The sequence below is a fragment of the Mus caroli genome, chromosome 1 (assembly GCF_900094665.2).
Source record: "Mus caroli chromosome 1, CAROLI_EIJ_v1.1, whole genome shotgun sequence".
Classification (NCBI taxonomy): Eukaryota; Metazoa; Chordata; class Mammalia; order Rodentia; family Muridae; genus Mus; species Mus caroli.
Genome location: NC_034570.1, coordinates 86,509,502 through 86,530,488, shown reverse-complemented (window position 1 = coordinate 86,530,488; position 20,987 = coordinate 86,509,502). Strand labels below are relative to the sequence as shown.

The 20,987-nt window shown below is 49.1% G+C and overlaps 1 protein-coding gene across 1 annotated transcript; it reads left to right on the top strand.

Moving 5' to 3' along the window:
- Positions 1-3,363: 3,363 nt before the first annotated feature.
- Pdcd1 (programmed cell death 1) lies at positions 3,364-17,453 on the top strand. Its single transcript, XM_021174525.1, has 5 exons — positions 3,364-3,497; positions 14,199-14,558; positions 14,843-15,004; positions 15,630-15,664; positions 16,219-17,453. The coding sequence occupies exons 1-5, from the start codon at positions 3,422-3,424 to the stop codon at positions 16,450-16,452; spliced, it is 867 nt and encodes a 288-aa protein (XP_021030184.1). The 5' UTR covers positions 3,364-3,421; the 3' UTR covers positions 16,453-17,453.
- Positions 17,454-20,987: the final 3,534 nt, after the last annotated feature.

Below are 20,987 nucleotides of genomic sequence, written 5' to 3'. Positions count from 1 at the left end.
CAGGGATAGCAGCACCCACAATGGGCTGGGCTTTTCCCCACAATCACTAATTAAGAAAACACCCTGAAGTCAGATCTTCTGGTGTTTTCTTAATTGAGGCTCCCTCCTTTCAGATAACTCTTAACTTGTGTCACATTAACATAAAGTTAACTAACCCTCCACTCAGCCAGGGGAGTCATCTTTTCAGTCCTCTGCAGCTCAGAGCCTATTGACTCTGCAAGCTTTCCCAGAAGGCACTGTGCTCACATGGCCAGATGGGTGTCCATCTCAGCCCAACTCAGCTTCAGGGGTTTAGTGAGGCTCCATCTGGATCACCAACAAAGGCCCAGATGAAGCCCTCTGTGCCAAAGTGACAAGACTGGAAGGTGTCCCCACACGTAATAGAGACACACAGGGAGCACATGTACATAACATACACATAGGCAACAAACACACAGAAATGCACACTTAGAATTTAAATTCAGATGCACATTTAAACCACTACACTGGAGAAAGTTCAGAGGAAACAGGAGCTAGCGATCACGTGTTTTAAAGAACAAGTATGTGATAAAGTGTGTGGGGAGGGGGAGAGAGAGGGAGAGAGAAGAGAGAGAGAGATTGAGGTCATTTGGATCTTAAACTGGGCAGATAAATTAGTGGTTCCTCCTTTAGCTTCTGGGAAATGTTTCAAAGCAGGGCAGAACAGCGAGTTTTTATTTGCAAACAAACACTATTAACCATTTCCTGTTTCAACCTCAGAACCACCTGTGAATCTGCTTGTTACCTGGGCTGCAGGGCCCTGTGCCCCCATGACGTTTCACTCTACCCAGTAGGCCACCATGGGTTTGGGGTTTAGATTCTGGCCACCTCTCTACCTTCTGTTTCCCTTGGAGTTGTTTCAAAATGATCCTTTGGTTTCCTGAACGTTCTGTGCCTAACCCCACCTAGATGGAAACTTGCCATTACCTCCAGAGTGTGGGTATCCCCTCTCCCCAACTTTCCGACTATGCTGTTTTTGTGACACAATCTTGAGGTCAGCACCCTGGAAACTCATGCTTCTTTGCTCTGTCCAGAAGGAAGGATGGCCCCAAGAGGACTTCTGTCCATGAGCCCCACCAACTAGGATCTTCCTAGTTGCCACAGTGAATCTATGCCACCAACCCTGGCTCAGTACTCAAAGGGACTACTAGCAGGCTGACGTGTAAGAAGAGAATGCTTCAGGGAATGATGCCCCTCAGAGCAACAGGCACCTGCTCTGCCATACTGTGCAGGCAGCTGGCACAGTGGAATAGCATATGTGTTGGGGATTGTGTACTAGTGGGAGGTAGTATGTGTGTTGGAAACTGAATGTCTATTGGGACATAGCATGTATATTGGAAGATGGCATATGTATTAGAGGAAAGCATGAGCCCTGAAGATTGCATGTGTGTTGTGGGATAGTATATGTGTTTGAGGCTATGTGGGTTCTATCATGTGTGTTGGGGATTGCATGTGTGTTAAGAGATAGCATTACGTAGGACATTGCTCTATTGGGGAATAGAGTGTGTTAGCGATCTCATATGTATCTGAAGATAGCGTGAGTCCTGAGGATTGTGTGTGTTTATTGCAGGATAGTATATGTGAGATTGTGTGGGCTCTATCATGTGTGCTGAGGATTGCATGTGTGTGGCTATTGGCATAGGGAAAGCAATTAGGGTTACTCCAGCAACAGTCTTGCTCCTCACCACACTGCTAGGGAGGAGAGGGGAAAGTAAGAGCCAGAGATAATACAGAGGAAGAAGGTACAGCAGAAGGGGACAGAGAAAGATAGGCAGAGGTCCTCTCCCTTTCCACGGAAAGCTATCCCAGTACCTGCAGGCCTGAGGTGATGTGGAAAGCAATAGGGATGTGCTGAAAGCCTGCTGCTCAGGCCCCTGCTCCTCTCCAGCCTCATGATCTGCTCTGTATAGTCTGAGTCCCATAGGAAGATTCTAGGTAGAACATCAGAGCAAGGCAGGGTGGAATCTGTCCAGAATTCACAATAGGCTCGTAGCCAGTATCTAATCACCCAGCCTTGATGGGGGTCTTGCTACCCTGAGCATGCCAGAAAGACATAAAGGTATGAAGGAGGCTCTGTAACAGCCAGGCGTGGGGAGGGGATCCCCCTAGCTTCTGCCCACAGGCCCCATGCTGAGACTGGAGGCGGCCAGTCTGTGCCTCACACTCTTTTTCCATTTCTGTGCTGTTCAAAGTAATGTTTCCTTCCCCACCAAGCTGGTGCCTCTGAACCTGGGTGGCTGAGGCAGTTGCCAGATCGTTTCCAGCCGGGCTGCCTATTTTTGAGTGGTGAGACCCACACATCTCATTGCTAATATTAGCAGTTTCGTTTTCCCTTTTTTCCCATTCACTGTGGCGAAACACAGAGAGCAGAATGGTTAAATCATCAGAATGCCCCAGAAATGACTAGCCAGCCAGGTACTATGCATGCACACAAGTTGGCCCAACCCACCTAATCCCAGAGAAACAGGCCCACCTCCTAGGGACTGAGGAAGGTTGACTGGGAAAGACCTAGAAACTGAGTCCACCCCAGCCTGGTGTTAGTTTTTTCTCAGGGGAAGAGAAAGATGCAGGGCAGCAGAGCTAGCAAACCTAAGATAACTGTAGAAGCAGAGAAAACAGTGAGATCCGGGCAGCAGATCCAGCATCTTGAAAGGAAGAAAAGCCTTAAGAGAAAGCAAGACCAGGCCCAGGGTCTTTCTGAACCTACAGGGGTGTCTGGAGAGGAAAGGCATCGTCTCGGGGTCCTAGGAAATGTTCACTATAGCCCTTCGAGGCCTCCTCTGACCCATCAAACGGGAGCATGTGGGATAGCTGGGCTCTTGCTCCTCAGTAGTAAAGGACTAAAGCATAGCTCAGGGCATTTAAGGCCACACATGACAGACAAGGTAGGGGAGGGTCCAGCTTGCCCTCACTGCGGCCATAGGTACCAAAGCCAGGCCTCGACACCCACCCTCCAAAGGGACAAGAGTCTGGCCCTAGTTTCAGTCTCTCTCAGCCCTGGGAGCTAAGGCTCGATCAGGGTACCAGGAATGGAAAAGACCAAACCTACCCACAAGAGGGGCTTGAAATGGAGAGGACCCCATAGCAGGACAAGAGGCAAGGACAGCTAGTCTTCTCTCCCCCCTCTCTGCTCCCCAGTCTCTCACTAGTCCCTTACCTGCTCCTCCCAGGCATCGTTCCCTCCCACTCCCCTCCCCGTTTCATGCCCCTCCCCCACGGATGGTTGCCTGTTCTCCCACCCTTGTGGAGGTGGAGGAAGAGGGGGCGGGAGCCAAGAACAGGTCTCCTCCCTCCAACATGACCCGGGACAGTTTCCTTTCCGCTACAGTCAACTCTGCCTGAGCAGCTGAGGAGGAGGAAGAGGAGACTGCGACTGAAGGCGGCACTGCCAGGGGCTCTGGGCATGTGGGTCCAGCAGGTACCCTGGTCATTCACTTGGGCTGTGCTGCAGTTGAGCTGGCAATCAGGGTGGCTTCTAGGTATGTGGCTCCTAGGGATGTGGGATCGATTGGGGTTGGTGGCTGGGGCAGGGCTTGAAGAAATGTTCACCCTCGGTTCCTATTACTGGAGGGGAGGAACACCTCTGTCCCTGGTTACACGGATTGGCTCCTGGTTACACAGATTGGCCTTAGGTGGGTTTTACAGGTGAAATGTCCCTTGGGGCTCAAAATCCACCCCCTCCTTGCTTTTAGACAGACAGAACATTTGTCTAACCTCAGTTGATCTTCTGTGTCCCTCTCTGTGAAGTGATGGTAGGTCTGGACAGAGCTCTGACCTCAGCCACTGCTTCAGAATTCTGCCAGGCCCTGGTATCCTTGGCCTTTCTCTGTGTTTTTCTATGGTTGGGGACATCCCTACATGGAGCCTGCCCTACACACTGTATAGATGACTGAAGATCCAAGAGTATAATCAGCTGTCTACCCTCATGGACAAGCTTCCCGTGCTAGCACTTCTGGGGGACTCCCGAGTTCATATCCCTGGCCTCATAGCATCCTGGGGGGAGGGGGAGGTGAAACAGAGGGGTCCAGGAATCCTGCTCAAATTCCTCAGTGAAAACACAGCTCCCTGTACTCCTCACTACCCTGTACCCTTGGCCCCTGCCCACCCTCTGAACTAAGCCAACCTTCACTGAGAACCTGGTCCTGGGACCAGGAGGAACTTTGTTTCTCCTGGATGTCAACAAACTCCTAGGTCAGAGCTACATCTGCAGAGCATGGAATTGTGGCCCAGACAAGCTTATACTCTTGTGCTGCCTTAACATCTTTGACCTGCAATGATGTTCCCTTGCTCATATGAAGTCCCAGTCACCTTCACCCCAGCCTCTTCACTACCATGAAAACAGGATGGGACTGGGAGCTGGGTGCTCACCACCACAGGCCCTCTCCTGGGTTGCAGGCTAAGGCTGGTTAGGAAGCCAGGGACATTTTCCCTCCACGTACCCTCTTAAGATAGCCCATGGTTTGCTGTCAAGACTGGATGGAGGAAACAGACCTGAACATGGTAGATGATGAAAGATGAAAGATGAAATGGTGAAAGATTCCCTTGGGGAAACCTTGTCAGGAAACCCAGGGAGCAAAGTCGGAAGGAGTATGTGTCATTGGAGAGAAGCAACTGAGGCAGAAAGGGGACTATGACTCACTCTGGTGACCTGACACTCTGGGCATGTCCGCAAATGAAACTTTGATGAGAGAATATGGAGATACAGATGTATTTATGCAGGCCTACTGTAGATTGTCTCTGACAAATGTCTCAAAGTGGCATGCCTCCTTCATGACCTGAATAGCTCAACGTGGGACACCTCACAGGCCAGTGCCATTTGGCGGCCGTGGACCTTTAGTCTAGTGCATTTCTTCCCTCCTGATTGGCCGCCCTTCTTTCTCTCTGTCATTCCCCACAGACAGTCCCTCTCATGCTGACTGTTTTAAAAGTCTCCCAACCTCAACAGCGGCTGTCTAGTGTCTAAGTTGAGCAAAATTCAGGCTCGGAAATGGATCATCTCATACTCAGACTAAAGACAGTCATAGTGGATCATGCCCATCAAAGTTCAAGACCTGTCTGGCTGCCTTATAGGAAAAAAGAAAAAAAACATAAGTTAGTCCATAAAACCATTGGTGAGCATGGTGACCTTGGGCTTGTCTTATGTTCAGACAGCCCTGATTCAGAGTTTATGGTTACATTTTTCCCAGTTGTGTCTAAGGAACACTATCAACACGTGTGCTGGACCTCTGGCTCTTACAGCCTGATCACACACTCTTCTGTGATTTTTCCCTGAGCTTAGGGGTTCCATTCCAAATATACCAGTCAGTCTCTTTAGCATTTTCTCATCCACATTTTTTCCTTTCATTCTTTTGTTGTTGTTTTTGTTGTTTGTTTTGGTTTGTTTTGTTTTACCTTATGATGTATGGCCTGTGTGTGTGTGTGTGCATCACGTGTGTGTCTGATGTCTGTAGAGGCCACAAGAAGGCATTGGCTTCCCTGGAACTAGAGTAATAAATATATGGTTGTGAGGTGCCGTGTGGGTGCTGGAAATTGAATCTGGGTCCTCTGGAAGATCAGCCAGAGCTCATAACTGCTGAGGTATTTTTCTAGCCTCTCGCCTATAATTTGGTAGAAACAAGTATTGCCTTGGCCATGAGATTTACTCAGACCAACTGTCAAAACTGCCAAACATATCCTCAGACACCTTTCTTAAAGTCAGATTTGCTTTTTTGTAATTTATACCTTTGAAAAATATACATCATGTACATATATGTATATACACACCTGTGTGTATATATATATATATACATATATATATAACTTATGAAATTCATATAGCTTTGCTCATGTGTACACATGTTCAGGGTTGACCATTTGGGACTGGACAACCTATGTGGGAATTCCATGTCTCTGAGGCAACAGATCCTCCCTCTGTCATTAGCTTCCTATAGCTCTTTACATAGGGATGAGACCATGTGGTGTTCCCTCTGTTCACAATTGTGTGTCAAGTGATGTTATAATTATGTTTACCTTGTGTTTAGTGGACCATGATTCAGAATCCATGGGTATGCTTTCCCTGTCAAGAGAACACTATCAACAGGTGTCCTGGGCCTGTGGCTCTTAGAACCTTATCACATTTTCTTCTGTGCGCCTTAGGCTTAGAGGTTTCATCCCACACATACCAGTTGGAGTTACACAACCCACGGTCACCTACTCTCTCTACATTTTGAACAGCTGTGTATCTCTGCATTCATCTCCTTATGCTGCAAAAAGAGTCTTCTTTGATGAGGGATGAGAGCTAGACTTATCTGTATAAGGATAGATATTTAGAAAACAGTTACAGATGATAGATAGATAGATAGATAGATAGATAGATAGATAGATAGATAGACAGATAGTAGATAGATAGATAGAAATATATTAGTTTAAAAACTGACTTTTTTTTTGAGACAATGTCTCATCAGATTTCCCAGGCCAGTCTCAAACTCAAAATTGTCCAGTACCAGTTTCACGAGTGCTGAGATCCCAGGCACATACAACTTCACCTGGTTTATTGGTTCGGCCTTCGTTGGCTTGGCTGGATGGTTGTCACCAAGTACCACAGTTGGTGGAGAGGGGATTTAGGAAGCAATGTCTCAGACTTGAGGTTCTTTTTATTCCCCCAAGCCAGAGTTTCTCTGTGTGGCCCTGGCTGTCCTGGAACTTGCTGTGTAGACCAGGCTGGCCTCAAACTCACAGAAATGTACCTGCCTCTGCTGGGACTAAAGGTGTGTGCTACCACTCCCAGCAGGCTTCAGGTTCTTAAGTTGGAACTCAAGAGAAGAGGATGTTCAGTCCCTGTAGGCCAGTATGTGCCAGGTCCCCTTCCTGCCTCTGAGTGTTCCAGCAACCTTTAGGTTTCTTGGTATCTAGATACATCCTCCACTTCTGCCTTCACCCACAGGTGTCAGACAGTGTCCGTAATTCACTTTCTATGCAGACACCAGTCCTACTAGCTAAGGCCTTCCCCTTATCTTAATCCTATAGCTAGCTCCCATTCCTACCAAAGTTCTAACCTGAGGTCCTGGGGTAAAGATTCCAGCATGAGGTTAGGAACAACTCATCCCCCATCTCCCGCTTTCTCACATCACTGTGATGTTCTAGATCACTAAGCATAAGTGGCAAATGTTAGAAAGCCCTTTATCCCTCATCCTCCTTAGTTCTCTGGGGACACATCCTCACCTGGATGCAGCTAGAGCTCTGACATCATGCTTCTGGATGACTTGCTTCTCCCTGGCTGGGACCCTTGTGAGAGATGGCTTTGGCTGAATGTCTGTAGGTCCCCTGCTTCTCCTTTGGCTTGGTAAGCCTGTGCCCTTAACAGCCTAGGCAGGACATGTGGGGTGTCTGAAGCATCCCACATCTACTTGATACTATAGCTCTCCTAATCCTTCTAAGTGCCCTTCTGGGATCCTCATATTGAGGATATTTCTCCAGGTGGACATGGGGAATACAATCCTTTTGTAACAAATAAGGGAACCCCTGTCACCCGCCTGACCATCCTTTCACCCAGATGAGTCTTGCCTAAATAAGGTATTGTGTGTGTCAGTGTGGTTATGATTTGGCCCTAGCACTCAGGAGCTTGTGGTCTGCAGTGAGCTTGCCTTGTGGCCCTCTAGCCTCAGGCTCTGACTAACAGGACTCTCCCTCTCAACTTCCCAGTGCTAACCAGAACATGCCACCCACCCATCAACTCACCTTTGTACACAAATTCAAGAGCGAGCTCAGGGAAACCAAGAAGCCCCCTGTCATTTCTGATTTTTATCTTCTATGCAGAACGTGTAAAGGCTAAGAAGCCCATGAAGGCTCCCTGGAGTCGATAGCCTTACTTAGTGCCTTTTCTGTTGTTGTAACAGAACGCCACAGACTGGGTGATTTATGAAGAACAAGGTTTGATCACCACAGGGTTCTAGGAGTTGGGAGTCTGGAGTCAAGAGGTGGCCTCTGGTGAGACCTTCTTGCCAGTGGAAAGATTGCAGAGTCCCCAGAGTGGTTCCAGGAATCATATCGAAGGACAGAGCAAGTACGGTCAATCTTACAAACCAGCGTCCTTGCTAGACAGCACTTGATCCAACAGTCTGTGAGTGGCTTCCCAGTGGCCTCTGCAACTCTCCCTTCCCAGTATCACTAGTTAGTATATTACTTTGGAGTTAGTGTTCTGGGGTCAGACATTCACTGATGGCATGATCCCTGGGTGAAAGCTCCCAAATCAGTTGGACAGAAATGGGGCTGAAGATCAGAAAGCTAGCTTATCACCATCGGAACCCCCACTCCGGACCTCCAGGGGCAGGAGTCCTGAGATAGGTTGGGCAGGGGAAAGGGGATCTTTATCATCACAATCTGATCCCCATGCCTCACTAGGTCTGTAGAAAAGGGGTGACTTCAATAAGGCTGCTTCTGGGTGCATTCCCAAAAGGGGTCCCAGCCGGTCCTAGGTTCTCATATCCTGGTTAGAGACCCACAAGATGAGAGACAATATGACCTAAATGTGAAGAGGGGGCCAAATTTCTTCAGTGGCATGCACACTGCCAAGCAAAAGTCAGGCTGCTCTGTTGATTTTTACAAATGAAAGGAGTGTGTCTGTGCGTGTTTGTGCATGTACATACTTACGCATGTATGTGTTTATCTGCATGTATGTGAACTGTATGTGCAGGCCAGAGATCCATATCAGGCATCGTCTTTAATTTTTCTCCACCTTAATTTTTGAGACAGGGTCTTTCTCCGAGCCTGAAACGCCCTAACTTGTTGGAAAGCCAGGTTAGCTCCTCAACACGCCTCAGGGGTCCTCCTGTCTCTGCCTTCCCAGGACTGGGATCTCAGGCACGTGTGTGCTGCCACACCGGCCTTAAATAAGTGCTAGCAATCAGTCTTGTTTGCTTGGCAAACACTTTAGCAACTGAGCTAACGCCAAAGACCCATGAAACTTACACGGGTGTGAGTTTTGATGTCCATGGGGCCAGAGGATGATATCCTGCCTCATTACTCTACTTCTATGCAAATTGTATGTGTTATTAACTCTGAGTCACCAATAATGAAAGAAAGAGAAGCATTTCTCCTTGGAGTCATTTAACCAAGAGAATCCAGATTAGAATTCTCGACTTCCTGTTCCACAGGGTTTCCATCCTCTCTGTCTGTCTGCCTGCCTGCCTGTCTGTCTGTCTGTTGTATGTCTTTGCCTGCCTGAAGATTGTCTTGTGACTCTGTCCCTGTGTCGCCTGTTCTGTAAGTGTCATGGCTGTCTGTGTCTGTGAGTGTTATCTGTCTGCTGTATGAGCTCTCTCTCTCTCTCTCTCTCTCTCTCTCTCTCTCATGTGTGTGTGTGTGTGTGTGTGTGTGTGTGTGTGTGTGTGTGTGTGTGTGTTTGTCCCTAGCAAAGAGGCTCTGTCTGTATTGAAAAGCATCTTATGGGGAGGGAAGGGATACCTTACAGAAATGTTTAACAGAGTTTTACAAAGGATTAAGTCACTGTCTCCAACTGATCCCCACTGACCCAGACAAGCACCACTATCAACCAACACCCATAAATGGAGGCTTCCAACCTTTGTGATAGGTTGGAGAACATTGCTTTCAACCTTTGTCTCTGCTGCTTTCAGCTGGATCAGGGTCTGGACCAACACCTAACTTAAGATTGCAGCCATGCATTGCTTAGGTTGTAAAAGCCAACCACATGGGAAATCCAAGGTAGTTGTTTGTTACATTGTTCTCTTAGAGGCAGGTTAAAGCAGGGTTTGGTGGCACCAGGCCTTAATCCAAGCACTTGGAAGGCGGAGGCAGGCAGATCTCTGAGTTTGAGGCCAGCCTGGTCTAGGGTGAGTTTCAGGACAACCAGGGCTACACAGAGAAACCCTGTCCTAAAACACTTAGAAAAAAAAAAGTCTGAGTCTGTGTCCATAGCCTTAAGTGAATTAATAACTCTATGAGGCCCTTTATTTCCTTGCGACAGCATTTTCCACTAAACCTGAAACCTGTGTTTTTCCATCCAAAATGACTGGCCATAAATCCCCAAGGATCCCCCTGTCTCTGCCGCTACGATGCTGTGATTGCAGGCACATCCCGTCTGCCCGTCTATTATCTGGGTGCTGATGATCCAAACTTAGGTCCCCATGCTTGTATAGCAAATGTTCTTACCTGCTGGGCCACCTCCCCAACTTTCCATTCTCTCTCCTGTGAAGTTTCTGGTTATGCAGACAGCATCAAAATAGTAGAACTCACAGTTCAGGGACCCAGGGAAGTCCTCACCCACTGTGCCCAGATAGCAGGATTGTCCCACCTCCTCTCTACCCACCACCTGTGGATTAATCAGAAGTCTGTCTTTTTTTTTTTTTTTTTTCAATCCAGGTTCTTTTTTTATTTATTTATTAGATATTTTCTTCATTTACATTTCAAATGCTATCCCCTTTCCTAGTTTCCTCTCTGAAAGTCCCCTATACCCTTCCCCACATTTGCTCCCCAACCCACCCACTCCTGCTTCCTGGCCCTGGCATTCCCCTATACTGGGGCATAGAATCTTCGCAAGACCAAGAGCCTCTCCTCCCATTGGTGGCCTACTAGGCCATCCTCTGCTACATATGCAGCTAGAGACACAAGCTCTGTGGGGTACTGGTTAGTTCACGTTGTTCCTCCTATAGGGTTGCAAACCCCTTTAGCTCCTTGGGTACGTTCTCTAGCTCCTTCATTGGGTTGCCCTGTGTTCCATTCAATGGATGACTGTGAGCATCCACTTCTGTATTTGCCAGGCATTGGCATAGCCTCACAAGAGACAGCTATAGCAGGGTCCTGTCAGCAAAATCTTGTTGGCATATGCAGTAGTGTCTGGGTTTGGTGGTTGTTTATAGGATGGATCAGAAGTCTGTCTTTATCACAGCGTGACAATATCTGCCTGCAATCTCCACACTTAGGAAGTAGAAGGAGAGTTGTGAGTTCAAGGCCAGCTACTTAGCCAGTTCCTGTCTCTTAAAAACAAGTCACCATTATGTGTTTTAACCACTGTGACACTTCATTTCCATTTGCCTTTATGTTCCACAGGCATCCACAGCATGAAAGGGAGACTCAGAGGTACTGTCTGGGGCCTCGGTCACAGAAGTAGCTATCTCACATTCTCAGAAGTGCAGGGAGCAGGGATCACTGCAGTGGCTTAGTGTTGACCCCTCTAGCTGTCATCATACTCAGCCCAATTCCCAGCAGCTCTCCCAGGGGCCTATTCATTACTGGGGGTTGGGGGGGGGGACTTTACTCTTTATGGATGAACTGAATGCCTGAGGGTATCCTCCCTATGGTATTACTACCTGGTAGCCTCTGGAGATAGATGCTCTCTTGCCAAAGCCTATTCCCTCCTGTCCATCCCTCTAGCAAAACATCCTCTGTGAGGAAGCCCTCCCTTGTTTTCTTCACCAGGCACACTGAGAGAAGGCACATCTCAGTTCTATGGAAGAATTTTGAGGGGAGATGGCTAGGAGGAGTAAAGAGGTTGTGGACCTAAAAAGAGCCCTGGGATGGACACAGGCAGAGACCTATAAAAGGACAGAGACCTGGGAAGTCACAGGTCCTGCCATCAGAGGAATAACAAAGAGCCAGTAATGGGACAGTGACTCAAACTATCACACATTCAGAGAGGAACACGAGAGATCTGGAAGCAAACAACAGATGAGACAAGGATCTGCCATCTGTTAACAAATGTCTACACAAGAGCTCATCTGGGACAACCTAGGGGTCAACTTTGAGAAGCGGGTAGCAGCTGGTTCTCTGAGGACACACCATGGTCCCAAAGCCAAGTAGATGGGATCCCATCAAAGGGGATGGGAGATGGTAACTGGACAGAGGTGCCTAGCATACTCACAGATCACAGGTGACCTTGGGCAGGTGTGACAATCCTGCCCAAAACAAAGAAGGGGCATTGTGCCATTTTAGCTTTCTGGGGCTCTTCTGGTCCCATGACTCTGGAAAGCCTTGAGACTCTGGAGATTGGGGGTTCAGTGTGGCTGTAGTAGTGGATCTAGGTGGGTCAGAGTAGTGTTGCACAGACTGAAGATTTCCTGGAGTACTGGTAAAGGGACCCCAGGTTTCCAAGGACCATAGACCAGACCACACTGATAGAACCTAAAAGGATGAGATGTGTCTACTTTGTCAAACCTGAGTCTAACCGTACTGTAGTTGCTGGAGGCTTTCTTGAAAAAGGCTTGTATGTTTCTTGAGTGGATGTTTAAATAAAAGAGCCATTGACACTACTAGGTTGTGACCTGCTAGCTGTGTGTGGTTTGGACACACGATTTCAAGCCAAAGAAAGAGTATTTAGAAGTCCCCATGGTGGTTGTGTTCCCTTTAAGAAGAAACAGAACTTTAAATGGGAAGACATCATACTGGCAACCCCTAGCCTGGGCCTAGTCCCTCCAAGGACCCCTGACACCACTGGTTCTTCTGGCCCATACAGACCAACATGGACCACTGCCCACCCTGCCTGGAACCATATGACCCAGTCTTCACCAACTCTGCATGGAACCTAGGGATCCTGACCCTTGAGGCTCTCCAGACCCAGCTCATAGACCACACCCACCCTCAGGTCTAAGTGACACTAGATTATCTGTATGAATCATCCATGGTACAGCTGAGAACATCAAGGAGGGAAAGTGCAGTCCTGCTTTTTGCCATGTGGTGATGGAGACCATTTCTGAGCAAGGCTACATGGTGCGGATGGATGTCTTGGGGTTTGCCTCTGCTGACGTCTGCTTGCTCACCTCAGACAGCTCTGCCAAGTATCTCTGGCTTCCTTTCTGCGCTGGAAGATTTCACATACCTTGTTTGCCAGGTGTTTTGGGCCTCAGTTCTCCTCCCATCCAGCTTCTCCCTAACTGGCCCCTCTTCTTTGCCTCTGACCCCTGCTTTCTGAGCCCATAACCTTAGCTGTGGCAGCACAGCCTTTCTCTTTGTACACCTGGGAAGGAACCATGCCCGGTTAGTATTGTCAAATACCCCACATCAGAGGTGGGTGTGGGGTTTGGGGTGCAGTGCCCTGGGCTGTGTAATCGGGTAGAATTCCCTCCCTATATGACTACTCAATCCGTGGGAGGAGAGGGCAGAGGGCTGGAAAGGATGCAGCTGGGGACATGTCTCTATTCGCACTGGCTCTTTCTCTATGAGCCCCAGTTGCCAAATGACTACATCGGCTAAAGAGAGCTGGCAGCCAAGACAGAGTTGAGGCCAAAGCAGCTTCAAAGATGTCTTGGTGCCTGTTTCCTGTGTGCATGTCAGTCTCCTCTGGGTAAGGCCCATATGTGTGTGCTCAGCAAGTCTGTATTTCCTTGACCCTGAGGCTTCTGACCATACCTACATACCCGACCGCACCTACATACCCGACCGCAGGTTCAACTGCTGACATCATATGGGTCCCAGTAGTGGGTGCTTTTGAGTGCTGGTGGAATGTTATGTGTTACGTGTCAGTGTGCATGTATGTGGCAAGAAGCTTGCCAGTGTGACAGGCATTTCCTGAAAAGAGCCATAAGACCCTGCATGCTGCCTGACCCTGGTAGTACCACCCAGAACACTTTATTTGGGTGAGCCTAGACCTTCTGTCCACTTGAGAGACAATGACACAGCTGATCTTTGGAGGCTTCTTGCTGTGACCTCTGAACTGGCTGGAAGACATGACTGCTACCCTATGCCTTCTGCTACTCAGGGTAGCTCTGACATGCTTGGTGGGCTCCCTGGGACAAGATACCGCCTGGACCCCAAGCTTACTAAAGAATCCACCCTCTCCAAGTCTGAGGTTTCCATGGAAACCCCACACACTCCCACCTCACTATCCCACTGACCCTTTAGACAGAACTACCAGAAGTCTAAGGCTGGAACATTCAGGTCAGGCCTGGAACATCTTGAACAGGAGTGGGAAGGTAGAGACATCTTCAGGGAAAATATCCCAAAGTCTCAAAAGACAGAATACTAGCCTCCAGCCCTTAGGTTCAGTTATGCTGAAGGAAGAGCCCTGCTTGTTGGGGGTTACTTATTCACAACCCGCAAGAAGCTACAAGCTCCTAGGTAGGGGGAACTGCTTATGAGATTCTGCCCTGGAATGGGTCTGAGAGCACATTCCTCTCCAGGGGTTTCAGAAAAGATGTCAGAAAGGGTGTACAGGCTCCTTCCTTACAGCTCTTTGTTCTTCTGTATCTCAGAGGTCCCCAATGAGCCCTGGAGGTCCCTCACCTTCTCCCCAGCCTGGCTCACAGTGTCAGAAGGAGCAAATGCCACCTTCACCTGCAGTTTGTCCAACTGGTCGGAGGATCTTCGGCTGAACTGGTACCGCCTGAGTCCCAGCAACCAGCGTGAAAAGCAGGCTGCCTTTTGTAATGGTTCGAGCCAGCCTGTCCAGGATGCCCGCTTCCAGATCATACAGCTGCCCAACAGGCATGACTTCCACATGAACATCCTTGACACACGGCGCAACGACAGTGGCATCTACCTCTGTGGGGCCATCTCCCTGACCCCCAAGCCAAAAATCAAGGAGAGTCCTAGAGCAGAGCTCGTGGTAACAGGTGAGGCTAGTAGAGCCTATGTGGGCAATCCCTTCCTGCCCAGAGACCTCTTAGGCTCTCCGCCATGGCTCTGCCCAGAGCCTTGAAGATGCTGTCCCTCTCCCTGTGGAAATCCTCAGATGCCCATTTACCTTTAAGGGATGGTAGGGCATGCCAAACTAGGGTGGGTGGCCAGTCACTGCCCATCTAAAATAGTCCCTTGGGACTTGTTGAGGGCAGGGTATGTGCCCCTAAAGAAGATATACTATTGGTGTCCTAGAACTCTATTCTTTGTTGTCCTGTAGAGAGAATCCTGGAGACCTCAACAAGATATCCCAGCCCCTCGCCCAAACCAGAAGGCCGGTTTCAAGGCATGGTCATTGGTATCATGAGTGCCCTAGTGGGTATCCCTCTATTGCTGCTGCTGGCCTGGGCTCTAGCTGTCTTCTGCTCAACAGGTATGTCAGGTAAGGCTCATCATACCCTGCTTCTGTCCCACCAAACCTTGTAGTCACCATACTTCACACATACGTAGATCACCAGAAGGGTAGTCATGCACCACACACACTCTGACCACTACAAAAGCCTGTGGCCACCCCACCCACACCTAGCCTCAGGCTGCTGGCTTTCCTAAACAACTAGTGAGAGCTGCCATTTCTCTGGCTGGAAGGAAGGTTTAAGTCCACCTCCAGGCCCCTGTCATGGGTGGACCATTCCTACACTCCAGGAGGTCTGGTCATCAGCCAGCTAAGAGGCCACAGCTAATATCTGCTGCATGCCTACCCTGCATTGTGGTACACCAGGAAAGGGGACACTGATACACCTGTGCCTGTGGCAAGCCCTACTCCTCAATTCATTGTCCCACCAGGAACTCCCAGTTAATAAATGGGAAGGGTGCCCATGGTGATGGAAAAGCTGGTGCTTGCCCATGGTCTAGCTCTCTTCAGTGCCTGACACGCCCCTCCCAAATACACAAAACACACACACACACACACACATGAGAGAAAGACAGAGAGACAGAGGGAGGACATTCCTCCACTAGGGAAGATGGCTCTGTAGCTGCCCTCTAACCCAAACTGTATGTCTCAACAGAGGCCAGAGGAGCTGGAAGCAAGGACGACACTCTGGTGAGTATGAGTCTCCTTTCTTGAGTGATCTATCCCAGGCCACCTCCAGGTCTTGGTACAGGTAGAGAGACCATGGGGCCTACAGGGCTGGAGCCTGGAGAACCCAGCTCCCATTTTCCACCAGGCCCCCAGAGCCATATCCTGTTGTTCCTCCCAGCAGCTGACCCCACTGTGCGTACCCCTGTCGTGTCCAACATGGTCACGACTTGTTTTCTTCTGTGCAGAGACAAGGTGCAAAAGTCAAATTTTGGAATCCTAAACCCGCCAGGAAACATTTAATGATAGAAACTGGGCCAGAAACAAGGGGCTGCACCCTAAATATCACAGAAGACAATGGAGAGCCTATGGCCTCTGTGGGTTCTGTGCCTGGACAGCTGTTGGGTCAGGTCCCAGCTTCCATGGCTGAGGTGAATTTGCTCTAAGAAAAACCCCAAATCCAGTGTCAGTCTGGAAACCCAGCATAGGGAGGGGTTGAGATTATGGGATGCACACACCACCCCCCAACTGACTATATCAATGGCTCTTTCTTCTCCCCCCTCCCCTGCCCCTTGAAGAAGGAGGAGCCTTCAGCAGCACCTGTCCCCAGTGTGGCCTACGAGGAGCTGGACTTCCAGGGACGAGAGAAGACGCCAGAGCTCCCTACTGCCTGTGTGCACACAGAGTATGCCACCATTGTCTTCACTGAAGGGCTGGGTGCCTCAGCCATGGGACGTAGGGGCTCAGCTGATGGCCTGCAGGGTCCTCGGCCTCCAAGACATGAGGATGGACATTGCTCTTGGCCTCTTTGACCAGATTCTTTAGCCATTAGCATACTGCAGACCCTCCACAGAGAGCACCGGTCCATCCCTCCATCAAGAGGAGCACGCAGGCTACAGTTCAGCCAAGCCTCCCAGGGTCTGAGCTAGCTGGAATGACAGCCCAGCGCCTGCACCAATTCCAGCACATGCACTGTTGAGTGAGAGCTCACTTCAGGTTTACCACAAGCTGGAAGCAGCAGCCTTCCCAGTTTCCTATTGTCACAAGGTGCAGAGCTGGGGCCTAAGCCTATGTCTCCTGAATTCTACTGCTGGGCACTTCTAGGGACTTGAGACACTATAGCCTATGGCCTCTGTGGGTTCTGTGCCTGGAAATGAAGGGACCTGAGTACACCCTGCTTTGAATGGCCCTGTAAGGCAACCCCATAACAAGGGGGTCCAGGTATACTATGGGCCCAGCACCTAAAGCCACCCTTGGGAGATACTCAGGTGGGAAATTCGTAGACTGGGGGACTGAACCGATCCCAAGGTCTGGAAAAGTTTTGATGAAGACTCGAAAAGCTCCTAGCTTCGGGGGGCTGGGAAGCATGAGCACTTACCAGGCAAAAGCTCCGTGAGCGTATCTGCTGTCCTTCTGTATGCCCAGGTACCTCCGTTTTTTTTCTACAGCAAGGAAGCTAGGGCAATAAAGGGAACCAGCAGAGCTAGAGCCACCCACACATCCAGGGGGGCACTTGACTCTCCCTACCCCTCCTAGGAACCAAAAGGACAAAGTCCATGTTGGCAGCAGGGAAGGAAAGGGGGACATAATCTTGACGCACACCAACACTGGGGTGTTAGAATCTCCTCATTCACTCTGTTCTGGAGTTCGGTTCTGGCTCTCCTTCACACCTAGGACTCTGAAATGAGCAAGCACTTCAGACAGTCAGGGAAGCAAGAGTCTAGCTGTCTGGTGGGCACCCAAAATGACCAGGGCTCAAGTCCCTTTCCTTTGGTTTAAGCCCGTTATAATTAAATGGTACCAAAAGCTTTAAGAAGTGCTGTTCTACTTGTGGGTGTGTTGGGGCAGAGGCAATGGGGAGGAAGAGCTGCAGGGCTGGGCTGAGGTTTTAGGCTAAGTAAGGCAGGCATCACCCCGCTCAGGCCCAGCTTGAGTCTGTCCTTGCCATCACTGAAATACAGTCATGCCCTCTCCACATTTACATGTCACCACCCAGGGATGAAAGACCTCAAACACAGACATGGAGGAAGAAACATGTTCCAGATACCAGGCCTTCCTAGGCTCCCACAGCAACACACCCCAAGCTTCACCCCAGCAGGAAGGTATCCTGGGCTGTTTGCCTGTGTCCCCTGCCATGTCCTTTATGAGTCCTTCCCAGCAGGGTTGATGTCATGTGCTGGGAGCCATCTCAATGGGCTAGGTGAAGTCTATCTTGTTGTGAGAGAGGTATCTGTGGGTCCCTCCCTAGGACACAGGATAGGACGAAAGAAAGAAAGAAAGAAAGGAAGGAAGAAAGAAAGAAAGAAAGAAAGAAAGAAAGAAAGAAAGAAAGAAAGAAAGAAAGAAAGAAAGAAAGGGAAAAGAAAAGAGAAAAGAAAAGAAAAAAGAAAAGAAAAGAAAAGAAGAAAAGAAAAAGGATAAACTGGTTCCTAACCCATCACTGTCCTGGGGTCTTGACTTGATCACAGCGGAAGGCAGACACCCATCTCTGACCTCTATCTGGATAACGGAGACCCTGGCCCAAGGCCTTTGGGTGCTTGGGTGCTTACAGCCACCTATTCCCTCACTCCCTAGCCCTTCTAGTCCCTCCTGAGCTCACTGCCATCACTCCATGTTGGGCAGGGGAGAAGGAGATGCCACTTCCTGGACAAGCAGGGTTATAGGAGAGTGAGCCAGGGTGCTGGAAAAAAACTCACAGGAACGACATAAAGAAGTCTGGTCACACGGCTCATAGAAATAAGGTGGACATCAAGAAATGGGTGGCTCTCCACTGTTCAAGAAGCCCTCTTGGGTAGCAGGTGGAGTTCCAGCCTGTCCCCCCACACACACACCACCACCACCACAAGTGCAGATGAGGCATTACCTACAGTGGTCCTCAACCTTCCTACTGCTTCATGCGACCCTTTAATACAGTTACTCAGATTGTGGTGATCCACCAACTAAAAAGTTGTTTTGCTGCTGCTTCATAACTGTAATTTTGCTCCTGTTATAAGCCGTAATGTAAATACCTGATATACGACCCCTGTGGGGGTTCGAGACCCAAGGTGAGAATCAATGAGTTAGAAGTATGTGAGGTGGCTGCAGGAGAAGCAGGGTACAGACATGCCTCCCCACAGATCAGAGTGCTACTCATGGTGGCTCCATACCACAGGCATGGTGGCTCTTCCTACTTGATCTATAAACTCAACATCATTCTGACTTAAAAAAAAAAAGCCTCACCCATAATAACTCTAATGTATGTAAGAAAGTAGAGAACAGCCTGCACTCAGTGCTGGCATTCTCCTGAGTTGGTGTTCAGATTTCCACCACATGCAATACACCTGCTCAGTCCCAAATCCAGCAGGCAGTATGGGAAGGAAGCCTGCAAGAATCTCAAATAGGTAAGAGCAAGTTCCCAAACAGCACGGGTGTGAGGCAAACCCTAGCTATTAAAGTACCTCAGACAAGGAACAGTTCAGAGTAAGACAGACACATTAGGCTCAAGAACGATAAAGTGGAAGGCAAAAGCCACAACTCAGTAGAAAAATATCATAAGCAAACTGTTAAAACATTTGTGCTATCACACAGATCTATAATTACATCTAAAATTAAATTAGATCTAGAATACATTTTACATGAAGATCTAAAAACTCTAGAAAGGAAAAAATCTAAACACACAATGGAAAAGTGGGTGGGACGTGTAACCAATCACCAGTTCACCAAGACACTAGAAGGCACATACATCGATGTCTGCTTAGGCATGCATGCATATACAATGTGTATGTGCATGCATGTGTTGTGAACATAACCATGTGTATGTGACTATACACATGTGTATACAGTGTGTGTGCATGAATGTGTGTTCCACATGCAGTTCACACATTCATAGATGCATGTTGCATACACGCGTGTCCATGAACACAGATACCTCAAACAAGGAAAGAGCATTCAATTTTACTTATAATCACAAAAATACAAATGAAAACCACACCGGCTGAGAACAAACATTGGAAAGCAAGGATGGCTTGCCTGATCTGTAGGGGACCAGGCCCCCTCTGTGGCAGGAGAAGGCACCAAGCCTATAGCGTTAACCTTTGCCCATCTGGGACCTGTGGAACGTGGGGAGGGAGGTAAGCACAGAGCTTTCAGTGCTAAGTCTACACCTGCCCCAGCCATAGGAAACTGAACTGACTCAAGTCCTCTTGTCTCCATAAGCAGTGTACAGTGTAGCCTCAACAACTTGAGCAGACTCTGAGTGTAGTGCAGTAGGGATGACCGGTGTCTGAAGGTTCACTGTGTCTGGAGGCAAAGAAGCAAGCTATAGGGTTGTGCCAAAATGACAGTTGAGCCATATGGGCATCAAAACATACCAGAATTAAAATCTGATTAATCCACTTTGAATATGCTGTTACAAAAACATCGTTGTAAGTTCAAAGAACACAGCAGGGAGGGAAAGCGCACGCTGGAGGAGTGCTCAAATAAAAAAAAAAAAAAAAAAAAAAAAAAAAAAGGCACAGCAGGCGGGAGGAAGTGGTCATACTCTCAACGGGTCTCTGAACCTCCCGCCTGGCTCAGGGGTGCAAGGCGCTTCTTCTGGGCAAGGCCATCCGGTAGTGGCAGCCCCTGTTCAGATAAGAACTGAGAGAGCCGCAGGGACCAGTCAGCACTTCACATCCGCTTTCCCGTAAAGCAGCAGCTGCGCCTCCCTGAACTCATTTTTTCCATCCGCTCGCTCTGCCCCAGGCACAAGTGTCATCGCCTGGCTGAGACCCAGCACCTGTCCCCTCCCACTGTGGTGTCCTTAATCTCTCGCAGAGGCTGCAGCCTCAGGAGAGCTCTTGATGTGGCTACTCCACCACAAACCAGAGCTGACCACAGGGGCACAGGACCCAGGCGTCCGAGCTTCCAAGCACCCATGCTGCGCCTCACCCAAAAGGTTTCTTCCCTTTGCTCTCTCCTCTCCACCTCCCAGGTACGAATGCCCTCCTTAACTGGTCTGGAGGGGAGAACCAGGCTTCTGTTTCAGTCTTGCCCTGCCGGATGGAGGAGGCTGGAGATGCAGCAGGGAATCTGCTAGACACTCGCCCTCTAGCTGTGGAAGGCAGGATTGGCACCTAGATCCACAGTGAGGACTAGAGGCTGAGTCCTGGTGGTTCTCAGTCATACAAGGTCAATGGGCCGATGTGGGTGAGGCCTTTTTGTATATTAGGGGAACTCTCGATTTCTTAAGGGTTCAAGATGTGGAATTCCTGCAGGGGGCAATTAGTCCATCCGCAACAACAGGACATCTGTCCCAGTCACTAGGGTCACCAGAACAGTTATATTGTTTGTTTGTTTGTTTGTTTGTTTGTTTGTTTGTTTGTTTGAG

Excerpts from the sequence above, each read along its gene's own strand:
- Pdcd1 (XM_021174525.1), top strand. The coding sequence starts at position 3,422 with ATGTGGGTCCAGCAGGTACCCTGGTCATTCACTTGGGCTGTGCTGCAG. Across the intron at positions 15,005-15,629 it reads CTGCTCAACAGGTATGTCAG|AGGCCAGAGGAGCTGGAAGC; the intron begins GTAAGGCTCATC and ends ATGTCTCAACAG. Across the intron at positions 15,665-16,218 it reads GAAGCAAGGACGACACTCTG|AAGGAGGAGCCTTCAGCAGC; the intron begins GTGAGTATGAGT and ends TGCCCCTTGAAG.